The 13,784-nt window shown below is 38.5% G+C and overlaps 1 protein-coding gene and 1 pseudogene across 4 annotated transcripts in view; one reads left to right on the forward strand and one right to left on the reverse strand.

Moving 5' to 3' along the window:
- Positions 1-6,764, forward strand: part of LOC124781209 (scoloptoxin SSD14) — a 534,282-nt gene extending 527,518 nt beyond the window's left edge. For all 4 annotated transcript variants that reach the window (XM_047253842.1, XM_047253841.1, XM_047253843.1 and 1 more), the window contains 3 exons: positions 2,941-3,181; positions 4,919-5,032; positions 6,105-6,764. In XM_047253842.1, coding sequence (XP_047109798.1) covers positions 2,941-3,181; positions 4,919-5,032; positions 6,105-6,254 — 505 coding nt within the window. In that variant the 3' untranslated portion in view covers positions 6,255-6,764. The remainder of the gene's footprint in view (positions 1-2,940; positions 3,182-4,918; positions 5,033-6,104) is intronic.
- Positions 6,765-12,224: 5,460 nt separating this feature from the next.
- Positions 12,225-12,342, reverse strand: LOC124717636 (annotated as a pseudogene).
- Between the last annotated feature and the right edge of the window lie 1,442 nt (positions 12,343-13,784).

The raw sequence follows: 13,784 nt of genomic DNA on the forward strand, positions 1-13,784 counted from the left end.
TAGGGACTGCGCTGTTTGTGCCTGCACTGCACACTCCCCATGTATGCCATGGAGTATGTCTCCAGCATCACTCTGGCACAGGGACTTCAGGCAACAGATTACTGGCCGAGTAGCTGTTGCTGTGGCTTGGTGGCATACATGGGGAGAGCCCCCGTTTGGAGTGGGTAGCACCGTGGTAGATGGTTTGCACGTGAAATGACTTAAACTTTCTCCTGCTGGTGGTCTCACAGCCAGCAGTCTCCCCAAATGGAGAGGCCTCGTATGATGCAATGAGATATGATCCCAATGTGTTTTCTTCCCTTGCCACACCATGGGAGGAAAGGAGGTCTAGATAAGGAGCAAAATCCCGTCCCCCAATACATGATCTGTACCATGACCAACAGGGACACCTATTTGGCCCCAAAGCCTTTGTTTTTGTGAAAAACATTAAAGGTAAATACAGGGAAGTCCTCTCCCACAGAGTCACAGGTGCTGCTTGTGGGTGACATTCCTGTATCTGTCGCCTCACACAAGTGTCTCAGTATGGTCCAGGGCATAATTTTTCACCGCAGTCGTTTGCAATCTGACAAAGTGCAGGCCAACGTAGAGCAATGGGGTGTGCACTTCATTTTTCATGCCCATTGGGAACCAAGGGAAAACAAAGTTGATGCCAGGGGCTTCATCTTGGCTTTTGATACGTTGCCTGAGAAGGTCAAGGTGATGGTCTACTGGTGTGATGTGAAATCCTATGTTACTCCTACAAGATACTTCAGGTGCATGAAGTTAAGACATAAGTCTTCACATTGCTCTGCTACCCTTGTGTGCAGGGATTGTGGAAGTCTGCTGCACGTGAACGTTCCTTGTTCCCGTACCCCATCTGTGTAAACTATGGCAAGCTCCACTCTCCCTGCTCAACAGATTGCTCCATTTTTAAGTGTGAGAAGAAAATCCAGGACAAGCTCACATATCAAGAGGCTAGAAAGTATGAGCATCTTAATCTCGGACAACTGATACAATCTTAAGCTACAGCAGCAATGTCGTCATGTTTTCTGTCAGTGGTGCCTTTCTCTGTTGTGCCCCTTACTGTGGGTCCTCCCCAGGTGGTTGGCGCCCCTTCTGGTGCTTCCACTGCACCCACTTCAGGAGCATTGGCTCCCCATGTGCCAGGGACATCGGTCCTCATCCCCTACCGTATTTACTCAAATCTAAGCCGCACCTGAAAAATTAGACTCGAAATCAAGGAAAAAAAAATTTACCGAATGTAAGCCACACCTGAAATTTGAGACTCGAAATTCAAGGGGGGAGAAAAGTTTTAGACCGCACCTCCAAATCGAAACAAATTTGGTCCATTGTAATATGACACACAATTTAGATCGAATGAATGACGATACAGCTACAGTAGTTTGGTTCAAGTTGTAAGCTTAGCAGTTAACCTTTACCAGGTAGCCATTGCTATGCCTCAGGCGCTCCTTCCGTATTTATATGGGTACCCTTCCTTTTTCACGTGCTTCGTCTGGTTTGAATTGATTGCTTATTTTTGTTTGATCTGGTAAGTGGCATTCTCTTTGTTATAGGTATTTATGCCACTCTAAGCTGAAAATGCATTATTGTACTGTGTCATGCATTGTTTCACAGTCTGATAATGATAATGAGTGTTTACAACCTGCCGCCGCTCGCAGCATGGCTTGCTTTTGTGCACGCTACAGCCGCTTACAACTAAAAAAAAAAGGAATCGTCTCATTAGCGAAACAATGGCAAAAGAGTGCTATTTTTTTTTTCTTTGCTGCTTTTATTGATAACGATCAACAAGAACCAAATAATAGGCTGCATATAATAGATGTTCTGAAGGAGAGTTTAGCGAAAATTTTTCTCCGTTTGAAACTCTTTGCAGACGCCTCATTAGTACATTACATTCTGCACAGAAATTAGTCATCTTAGATTTAAAAATCTAGTCAGTTGCCGTGCTTCATTTCTGACTGTATCACTATTAGGCATAAGAGTAGTACGAATATGAACATGACATGATATGTATATTCTTCCACGTTTGTTGTTGTCTCACCCTAGTTTCGTAGTTTATTAGGCAGACAGGATTTAAATGAGATAGCAGCAAACACGAAAGAATACATAGCAAAATGTTTATATTCGTATTATTCTTATGGTGAAGAGAATATTGCATGTGATTCACAATTCATAGAAGTTCCTATTAGCAACCATCTCTTCTCACAGGTAGGAAAAAATTCAGAAGGTAGAGTTGGCCATATTGACAAACATCCCAAACAGTCTTGCCAGTCGGATTTTCGTACTTCATTGAAATGCTGCTACATTCGAAGATGAACAATACGGAATTTGTATTTACTTCGTTGGATAATGTATGAAAATGCAATGGTCGAAACTCGTGGCGGAGAAAAAAAGCACGTCTTCCACCTTTTTTTAAAATTTATTTACTGGTGCAGAGGGGGGGAAGGTGCCCAGTTCTTGGAAAAAGCATAGGTCACACCCATCTACAAGAAGGGCAGTAGAAGTTATCTACAAAACTACCATCCAATACCTTTGTCGTCAATTTGTTGTAGAATCTTACAACTTAGACTGATCTCAAACCTAATGAGGTATCTTGAACAGTGGCCGGCCGAAGTGGCCGTGCGGTTCTAGGCGCTGCAGTCTGGTACTGCGAGACCGCTACGGTCGCAGGTTCGAATCCTGCGTGTGTGATGTCCCTAGGTTGGTTAGATTTGAGTAGTTCTGAGTCTAGGGGACTGATGACCTCAGATGTGAAGTCCCATAGTGCTTAGAGCCATTTGAACCATTTGAGATACAAACAGAAATAGCTGTCTGCTGCAAGTTATAGGAAAAGAAGAAAAATGATTCTTACAAAATATTTGTTCATATTGACAATGTGAACAAATGAGTGAGTGAGAAATATATGTATCAGTAAAATAATTTTGCCTTATTTCTTTCTTTCAGTTTTGGTGCTGGCGTAGTTTCAAAACAAACTGGAATTATACTGAACAGTGTAATGGATGATTTTTCATTTAGCAAGTATAAAAACTATTTTGGACTCCCAGGTTCCCCTGCTAATGCAGTTAAACCATGGAAGAGGCCACTGTCATCCATGTGCCCATCAGTTATTGTTGATGAAAACAACAATGTGAAACTTGTCATTGGAGCTTCTGGTGGAACAAAAATTACAACTGCTGTGGCAACTGTAAGTAAAGAACTTGGTGAAGTGTACATTTATGTGTAGTGGAATGTCTTGCAGATGAAATAACATAAAGTACTGATATGTAGCTTTAATCCCCTGTAGAATAAATGAATATTGAAAGTATATAAATCTAAGCCACAGTCTTATGTGTAAGATTTATCAGTTTTCATCACAAGGAAAAAATCATAAAAAACAAAATATCCAAATTTTAGCCATTATGGATGTGGATCAATGCAGCTGTGATAAATGATTTCAGAAATGACTGACCATTTATCTTTTGTGGTGAAATAATTATTATTTTTCCCATTATGGGTTTAAAGTTTCCTGGTAACTCACCATCAGATGGTACAGTTCTTTACAGTAGTTCATGGCATTGTGAGGGTCATTGTGTAATTGTGACAAGATCAAAAAAGAGAGAAGCTGGTAAGGACTGGATGTGGTGAGGTATATGGAGTTAGGTACATTGTAAAATCAAAAGATCCACTCAGTTACAATTATTTGATTCCATATGATTATCCTAGTACACAAATCATTCTAGGAAACAATTTTATGTTCACCAGGTAGCATTGTGAAGTTAATGTAACAGACAAACATAAACAATGCTTATTAAAATGATTTGTGCACCAGGTGTAATTGTGTGGAAGCAGATAACTGTAACTAATGCCATCAAGTCAACCATGTATATAACTTTCTCATGTGTGTAGGGAGATGTACAAAGAGAATTACTTGTGAATGTATGTATTTGTGTGCAAGTGTATGTATGTAAATGTACAGCTTTCACTGATAAAGCTGATTATGAAGGGAAACTTGCTGAAAGACTGATAAAGATTCTTATATATTCATAGCAAATAAGTAATCAATCCAGTTGTGTGAAAGAAAAGATCTCATTGATTTTAGATCCCTATGAATGGCACATGGTAAAGCAGAGTTCTTTATTCTGATGAAAAAATCTTTGTCTAGTTCATGGGCAAGATATTGGCAGTCTCCCAGAAATTCAAAAGTAACATACTATTACAACAATGGAAATTCCAGGACAAACACAATACAAATTGAGGAATTACCATTGTCAGAAGTGGTTTGAAATAAAGTACTGGATAAAAGCCGCCTCCTAGATTTCCCTCCATTTTGGTCTTCAGCATTTGTGTCACTCCTCTTAAAGCCAGAAGAGCAGAAGTTCAAAAACTAGTGGGATTATACAGTCCTCATGTGCCAGTGTGCCATCCTCAGTCATCTGCAGTAGTGTTTTCTTTTCTGGAGTTTGCACAGAATCAAATTTAAAGTACATTATTGATTAATTCTATAAATTATCTGGAGTCTGTTACTAGAAATGTATCAACATTATAGGAAGCAGTATGTTTATTGTAAACACATTTCTATTACTTCAATACAAACATTTCTTTCAGCAGCAATTTGGAAGTGCCGGTATCTAATCTTGTAATAATAGCTAAACATCAACTGAATAGTATAATTCTAAGAGCAGCACCTATCCTGCTAATTAGTAAAGATGATGATTCTACTTGTAAAGAAATTCAAAGCATTTTTTTTAAATATTCCTGCTTCAACAAACATCTCTCTCATGGGCTAGTCTTTAATATTGATTAATAGAACTAGTTACCCAAGGAAACAACACTTTGAAAGGAAATAACTACGGAGGCTCTTAAATGTCCAGTTATTTCATAGTATTAAATTACTGAAAACTACTACTATCATTACAAATACTATCTTTTGGTTCATTAACAGGTTATAATGCGATATCTTTGGTTTGGAGATAATATTAAGGAAGCTGTAGATGCAAGTAGAATTCACCATCAGCTGTACCCAATGAAGCTGAGTTACGAATATGGTGTCCTTGATGTAAGTAAAAATGAATTAAAATAAAATTTAAAATACAGATTTATAAAAAATTCATCTATTTCTCAGAAAGCTTAATCATGATTCTTGCAATTTTGCAGCAGTAGAAACCCAAATAAATGTAAAATGTTTGTTTGTCATTATTATCCACATATGTTACTAAACAATAACTAGAAACAAAATAAAATATTGCTTTGTTATCAGGTAATGATGGGAGTAAGAGTAGGTGTAGGGGATTAATTTGAGTGTGTACGCTGAAGTGAAAGCTCAGAGTGTGCGTTTAAATTTTTTCCCGAGAAAGAAGAAAATGTAAATGGAACAATGGGATTTATGAAGAATCAGATGAGAAAAGTTCTCATAGCTGGCAGATAGGAAAGCTGATAAGTCAGAGGGAGAAAGAGAGAATAACCAGCATAAGTAGATATGTTAAAAGGAAAAAGAACATAGATGACAATTAGTGTAAAATAGATGAATGAAATGATGGAGAAAAGAAATGAAACAATGAATTGAGTTGACAATGTTGGGAGAGGAGTTCATGGCAGCCAAATAGGTGGTAGGAACTAAGCATTTGTTAGTGATATAGAAAGAAGTAATTCAGTGTTGGGTTCTGGAGGAAAGGTAATATGTTTTGGATGGTGATGGGAAAGCCTCTTGTCTGCATTGTGAAGCAAGCACACAAGATTGTGATGAAATTAGCATTTACAACAAATGACCCAGGACATACATTTTAGAGGAAATGTCAAAATTCTCAGCCCCTTTTCTTTTGATGGAAGCACTTGTGGTTGCTTCACTTCAGGAAATTGCATTCCCTGTTATCAGTTAATAAGAAATGGGAGAAATGTTGATCTATATATTATCTGAGAAAATAACTCCTGAAGCCCCACATTATTCATTTCCATTGTTGACGTGCCTTTACATGCCCAAGCAGTTTCTCTTCCCATTGACTAATACTTGCTGTAGCAATAAGGTTTTTTACTGTATGGTAGTAGCAGGTTTTTTGTTATTGTTATTATTATTATTATTGTTATTATATTTATTATTATTGTTATTGTTATTGTTTCTATTCTTCTTCCAGCAAGTGATAAAAGGATTGGAGAAGCTTGGTCATCTTACGGATCGCTATAAGAGTAGAGGATCAATAATTTGTGCAATAGCAAAAGAAGCAGAGTATATATTTGCAAATGCAGACTACAGAAAACGCGGTGATGTTTTTGGCATTGATTGAGTTTGAGAAGAAGCAAGACAATGGAAACTATTTATTCTGTCTCTACGGAATAACCTGATGAGAGTTTAGCACATGTCTCTTCAGTGTGCATATTATGTGAACTATTATCAGGTGTTTAAACTAGATGGCACTGTGTGCTCCAGTATTCAGACTTTCATTTCACTAGGTCATGAATGGCCTAGTAAATAATTAATATTGCTTATGTTTATTGTTTTCATCAGTATTTTATTGTGTCAACAACAGTGGCTCTACTTTGCACTGGTGTTACATAAATGCAGTTATGATTTGCATCTGACTTGTTCAGAGAGCAGATTTTCAGTGAATGTTGCTCTGTCCCTGTGGGACACTATAAGCTTTGTATGTGTCTGTGTGTAAGAAATGTTTGTTGCTACTTATTAAATTGTATTTTCTGATAAGAACATAAATCAGTATTGTTTAATGTTAATGCATAAGCAGTACAGTTGTTCAAATATTTATTTTTTTCAAAATAAATTTTTATTAAACCAGTGACATTGTTTAGTTTGCATTTTTATTTACATAAAAAGATTTGTACCTAAGAATACAGCAAATTTTGTTGAAATACTAGCATGGCAAATTATGCAAAAATTTTCTTTTTCATAATATGTTTGGCATTTTACATGTTTGTGAGGAAAAATGTTACAGATCTAAAGGAAGCAATTGGAGTAATTCTTCTTCTTCTTCTTTCGATTTCGGCCATCTTTGGACCACGTTCAACAATTCACTTGCCCGGCTTTTTGATCTTTTTTTCTCTCTTCCCAATATTTCCTCATCATTTTCGAGTGGTTCCTCCTCCGCTCTTCCGACCATTTCCTGTTATTATTCTTTAGTTTCGTTTCTTCTGGAAAACACTTAATTTCGTTCACTATTTGTCTAAACTTTTCCCTGTCCCTGATTGACTCACGGGTGACATTAAAATAGGCCAAATCCTTTTTCACCATCTGTATCCATTTATTGTTGGTTTTTTCGTTCCTGTTACTATGTTCAAACACTTTTCTTGTTAGTCTGTTTCCATCCATCCTCGACAGGTGACCATAAAACGTTAGTCTGCGTTTACGCATTGCCTCACTCACTTTCTCAATAGTTTTGTATATTTCCTTATTACTCTTTAGTAATTCATTAATATAATTGTCATGCTTTATATAATCTGTACCTTTTATATACTCTCCATGCTTCATATAATCATTATGTATTGCGGTTTGGTGCTAAATGTGGATTTACTTGATACATGGTGTTGAGATGGCTAATAATTCTTACATAGGAAACCTTAAAGACTGTTACATTAGCTCTCTAACTAAACTGTTAATGATGTAAAATAACTCATTAGTACCAGTAATTCAAGCTTAAACAAATATAATTTCGACAATACAATCAGTTCATCAACAGGAAAAAACCAAAATCAAAATGTGATTAACACTTCCTTGTAGATTAAGTACTCAGTTTACACTTTTGGAACATGAAAGTGCAATATTATCCCTCTATGTTTAATAGTGCCATTTGCTCTCAACAAGAACGCAGAATCTTGAGCTATCACATTTCAAATATGGTGACGGTGATGTCATTTGGGTGGCAACATGATCCTCTCACTGTAGTAAAGTGATTTACTTTGCTTTCAGCCATGCTACTTTTTGCTGCTTTGTTTGTATTACCGATTTACCATAATTTCTTGCACTTTTTACCTTACTTCCCTTACTCTTGATGCCACAGGGCTTTACTAGACATGGTCCTATTGGTGTTAGTATGCCATTATCCTCCATCTTGAACTGAGTTGCTCAATTATTGGGAGACCAAAAATTTGTGGAATCCAAACCATGATGCAACTCAGCGTTTTTTACATTTCTGGGGCTGAAAGAGCTGATAAATGTCGGATAAAAATTCTAGGGCTGAACTGGGATCAAATTAAAGACCTTTAGATCCATAATCTGGTCACTTCTTAACATAAAACCAGAGGACAGAAAGGCAAAGTAAGTAGTCTCAAAACAAACCCACAACTGAAAGAAGTTAACGCTATAACAATGCAGCAAATTGAAACTGGTTCTAAAATAGTGTGTGTTCTTGTCTTTAACCTATTCTTTCCGTTCGCGTATCAAGCTTAAAGCTCAAGTGTATGGGTGAAAAGGTAAAGGGAAAAGACTATGGCAAAGGACAGCAGAGAAGATACGCAAGGCAAGGAGGAATTTCGAAGTAATGGGGGACTATGTTGCAATTTCAATTTTGAATCCTTTGTTGTCCTTTCTTTTCCAGTAATCCTTCAGTATTTCACCATGTTTATTTTTTCTGTCTTCAGATGACTTTGTATCAGTTTTCTTTTCCCTGCTGCCATGAAACCCTCCCAGTTTTTAAATACCTTCCCTCTTTCCTGTATTACTAAGTCTCTTATGTCATTCCTGTCCAAGTCTTTCATAACTTGTGTGTTTTCCATTTCCTAACTTGTTTGTTTCCCCTAACATGTTTGAAAATAGCTCTGATGTGTCTATTGTAATCCCTTCCCCGTCCATGAACCCTGGACCTTGCCACTGGTGGGGAGGCTTGCGTGCCTCAGCACTACAGATAGCCATACAGTAGGTACAACTGCAACATAGAGGTATCTGTTGACTGGCCAGACAAACGTGTGGTTCCTGAAGAGGGGTAGCAGCCTTTTCAGTAGTTGCAGGACCAACAGTCTGGAAGATTGACTGATGTGGCCTTGTAACATTAACCAACGGCCTTTGTGTGCTGGCACTGCAAACAGTTGAAAGCAAGGGGAAACTACAGCCTTAATTTTCCCGAGGGCATGCAGCTTTACTGTATGGTTAAATGATGATGAAGTCCTCTTGGGTAAACTATTCTGGAGGAAAAATAGTCCCCCATTCAAATCTCCCGCAGTGGCTAGCAAACTGGACTCGCATTTGGGAAGATGATGGTTCAATCATGCATCTAGCCATCCTGATTCAAGTTTTCTGTGATTTCCATAAATCGCTTCAGGCTAATGCCATGATGGTTCCTTTGACGGGGCATGGCCAACTTCCTTCCCCATCCTTTCCTAATCCGATGAGACCGATGACCTCGCTGTTTGGTCTCTTCCCCCAAATCAACCCAACCGTTCGCATCTCCTGGCAGGGAAAACACAGGAGGAGGTCATTATCAGAAGAAAGAAATCCGGCGTTCTACAGATTGGAGTGTGAAATGTCAGATCCCTTAATCGGATAGGTAGGCTAGAAAATTTAAAAAGGGAAATGGATAGATTAAAGGTAGATATGGTGGGAATTATTGAAGTATGGTGGCAGGAGGAACAAGACTTCTGGTCAGATGAATACAGGGTTATAAATACAAAATCAAATAGGGGTAATACAGGAGTAGGTTTAGTAATGAATAAAAACATTAGAGCGTGGGTAAGATACTACGAACAGCATAGTGAACGCATTATTGTAGCCAAGATAGACCTGAAGCCCAGGCCTACCACAGGAATAAAAGTTTATATGCCAACTAGCTTCGCAGTCAACGAAGAGATGAAGAAATGTATGATGAGATAAAAGAAATTATTCAGATAGTTACAGGAGATGAAAATTTAACAGTTACGGGGGATTAGAATATGATAGCAGGAAAAGGAAGAGAAGGAAAAGTAGTAGGTGAATTTGGTAAGGAATAAAAGAGGAAGCCACCTGGTAGAATTTTGCACAGAGAATAGCTTAATCATAGTTAGTACTTGGTTCAAAAATCTTGAAAGAACGTTACATACATGGAAGAGGCCTGGAGACAATGGAAGGTTTCAGATAAATTATTTGATTATAAGACAGAGATTTAGGAACCAGGTTTTAAATTGTAAGACATTTCCAGGGGCAGATGTGGACTCCGACCACAATCTATTTGTTATGAACTGTAGGTTACAACTGAAGAAACTGCAAAAAGGTGGGAATTTAAGGAGATGGGACCAGGATAAACTGAAAGAACCAGAGGTTGTAGAGTGTTTCTGAGAGAGCATAAGGGACTATTGACAAGAACAAGGGAAAGAAATGTGTAGAAGAATAATTGGTAGTTGTGAGAGATGAAATAGTGAAGGCAGCAGAGGATCAAATAGGAAAAAAGAAAAGGGCTAGTAGAAATCTTCAGGTAACAGAAGGGATATTGAATTTAACTGATGAAAGGAGAAAATATAAAAATGCAGTAAATGTAACAGGCAAAAAGGAATAAAAGCATCTCAAAAAAAAGTTCAACAGGAAGTGCAAAGTGGCTAAGCAGGGATGGCTAGAGGACAAATGCAAGGATGTAGAGGCATTTATTACTAGGGTAAGATTGATACTGTTTACAGGAAAATTAAAGAGACCTTTGGAGAAAAGAGAACCACTTGTATGAGTATCAAGAACTCAGATGGAAACCCAGTTCTAAGCGAAGAAGGGAAAGCACGAAGGTGGAAGAAGTATATAGAGGGTCTAATCAAGGGCAACGTACATGAGGGCGATAGTATGGAAATCGAAGAGGATGTAGGTAAAGATGAAATGGGAGATATGATAGTATGTGAAGAATTAAACAAAGCACTGACAGACCTACGTCGAACAAGGCACTAGGAGTAGACAACATTCCATTAGAACTACTGATAGCCTTGGGAGAGCCAGCCCTGACAAAACTCTACCATCTGGTGAGCAAGATGTATGAGACAGGCGAAACACCCTCAGACTTAAAGAAGAACATAATTATTCCAATACCAAAGAAAGTGTTGACAGGTGTGAAAATTACCTGTCTATCAGTTTAGTAAGTCACAGCTGCAAAATACTAACACACATTCTTTACAGATGAATGGAAAAACTGGTAGAAGCCATCCTTGGGGAGGATCAGTTTGTATTCCATAGAAACATTTGAACACGTGAGGCAATACTGACCCTAGGACTTATCGTAGAAGATAGGTTAAAGAAAGGCAAACATACATTTGTACCATTTGTAGATTTAGAGAAGGCTTTTGACAATGTTTACTAGAATATTCCCTTTCAAATTCTGAAGGTGGTAGGGATCAGATGCAGGGAGCGGAAGGCGGTTTACAATTTTTGCAGAAACCAGGTGGCAGTTATAGGAGTCGAGGAGCATGGAAGGGAAGCAGTGATTGGGAAGGGAGTGAGACAGGGTTGTAGCCTAGCCCCAAAGCTATTCAATCTATACATTGAGCAAGAAGTAAAGGAAACAAGAGAAAAATTTGGAATAGGAATTAAAATCCATGGAGAAGAAATAAAAACTTTATGGTTTGTCAATGACATCATAATTCTGTCGGACAGCGAAGGACCTGGAAGAGCAGTTGAATGGAATGGACAATGTCTTGAAAGGAGGATATGAGATGAACATCAACAAAAACTAAACGAAAATAATGGCATGTAGCCGAATTAAATCAGGTGATGCTGAGGGAATTAGATTAGGAAATGAGACACTTAAAGTAGTAAAGGAGTTTTGCTATTTGGGGAGCAAAATAACTGATGATGGACGAAGTAGAGAGAATATAAAATGTAGACTAGCAATGGCAAGTTTTTGAAGAAGAGAAATTTGTTAATGTAGAGAATAGATTTAAGTTGTGGGAAGTAATTTCTGCAAGTATTCGTATGGAGTGTAGCCATGTATGGATGTGAAACAGAGACAATAAACAGTTTAGACAAGAAGAGAATAGAGGCTTTCAAAATATGATGCTAAGGAGGTACTGAATAGAATTAGGGAGAAGAGAAATTTGTGGCACGCTTGACTAGAGGAAGGGATAGGTTGGAAGGACATGTTCTGAGGCATCAAGAGATCACCAGTTCAGTATTGGAGGGCAGCGTGGAAGGTAAAAACCATAGAAGAGACCAAGAGGTGTATACACTAAGCAGATTCAGAAGGATGTAGGTTGCAGTAGGTACTTGGAAATGAAGCAGCCTGTGCAAGATAGAGTAGCACGGCCGCTACTTCTCAATCAAGTAGCTACTCAGTTTGCCTCACAAGAGCTGAGTGCACCCCACTTGCCAACAGCGCTCGGCAGACTGGATGGTCACCCATCCAAGTGCAAGTCCAGCCCAACAGTGCTTAACTTCAGTGATCTGACGGGAACCAGTGTTACCACTGTGGCAAGACCATTGGCCATGCAATCCTACACTTCCTGTCAGGAAGGTCGCAGTTCGCAGTAACAGACGGTAAATCATCGAGTAAAACTGAAGTGGTATAAGGTGTTCCCCAGAGAAGCGTCCTGGGATCTCTGATGTTACTGACCTGTATAAATGACCTGGGTGACAATTTGAGCAGTTCTCTTAGGTTGTTCGCAGATGATGCTGTAATTTACCGTCTAGTAAGGTCACCTGAACACCAGTATCAGTTGCAAAGCGATTTAGAAAAGATTGCTGTATGGTGTGGCAGGTGGCAGTTGACGCTAAATAACGAAAAGTGTGAGGTGATCCACATGAGTTCCAAAAGAAATCCGTTGGAATTCGATTACTCGATAAATAGTACAATTCTCAGGGCTGTCAATTCAACTAAGTACCTGGGTGTTAAAATTACGAACAACTTCAGTTGGAAAGACCACATAGATAATATTGTGGAGAAGGTGAGCCAAAGGCTGAGTTTCATTGGCAGGACACTTAGAAGATGCAACAAGTGCACTAAAGAGACAGCTTACACCACACTCGTTTGTCCTCTGTTAGAATATTGCTGTGCAGTGTGGGATCCATACCAGGTGGGATTGACGAAGGACATCGAAAAGGTGCAAAAAAGGGCGGCTCATTTTGTATTATCACGTAATAGGGGAGAGAGTGTGGCAGATATGATACGCGAGTTGGGATGGAAATCATTAAAGCGAAGACGTTTTTCGTCGCGGCGAGATCTATTTACGAAATTTGTCACCAACTTTCTCTTCAGAATGCGAAAATATTTTGTTGAGCCCAACCTACATAGGTAGGAATGATCATCAAAATAAAATAAGAGAAATCAGAGCTCGAACAGAAAGGTTTAAGTGTTTGTTTCCCCGTGCGCTGTTCGGGAGTGGAATGGTAGAGAGATAGTATGATTGTGGTTCGATGAACCCTCTGCCAAGCACTTAAATGTGAAGTGCAAAGTATCACGTAGATGTAGACTTTCAGAAAGACTTTCTGATGCTTACATCTATACTCAATGGTAACAAAATTCTCTCCTTCAGAAATTCTTTCACTATATTTTATATCCTCTCTATTTGGACCATCATCAGTTAGTTTGCTCCCCAAATAGCAAAAATCATCTAATACTTTGTGTCTCATTTCCTAACCCTAATTTCCTTAGCATCATCTGATTTAATTTGACTACATTCCATTATCCTCATTTTACTTTTGTTGACATTCAGCTTATATCCTCCTTTCAAGACACTGTCCATTCCATTCAACTGCTCTTCCAGGTCCTTTGCTGTCTCTGACAGAATTACAATGTCATCGGCAAACAGCAAAGTTTTTATTTCCTCTCTATTGGTTTTAATTCCTACTCCAAACTTTTCTTTTGTTTCCTTTACTGCTTGCTCAATAGAAAGATAGAATAAAATTGGGGGTAGGCTATAACCCTGTC

This window comes from Schistocerca piceifrons, chromosome 1 (assembly GCF_021461385.2).
Source record: "Schistocerca piceifrons isolate TAMUIC-IGC-003096 chromosome 1, iqSchPice1.1, whole genome shotgun sequence".
Classification (NCBI taxonomy): domain Eukaryota; kingdom Metazoa; phylum Arthropoda; class Insecta; order Orthoptera; family Acrididae; genus Schistocerca; species Schistocerca piceifrons.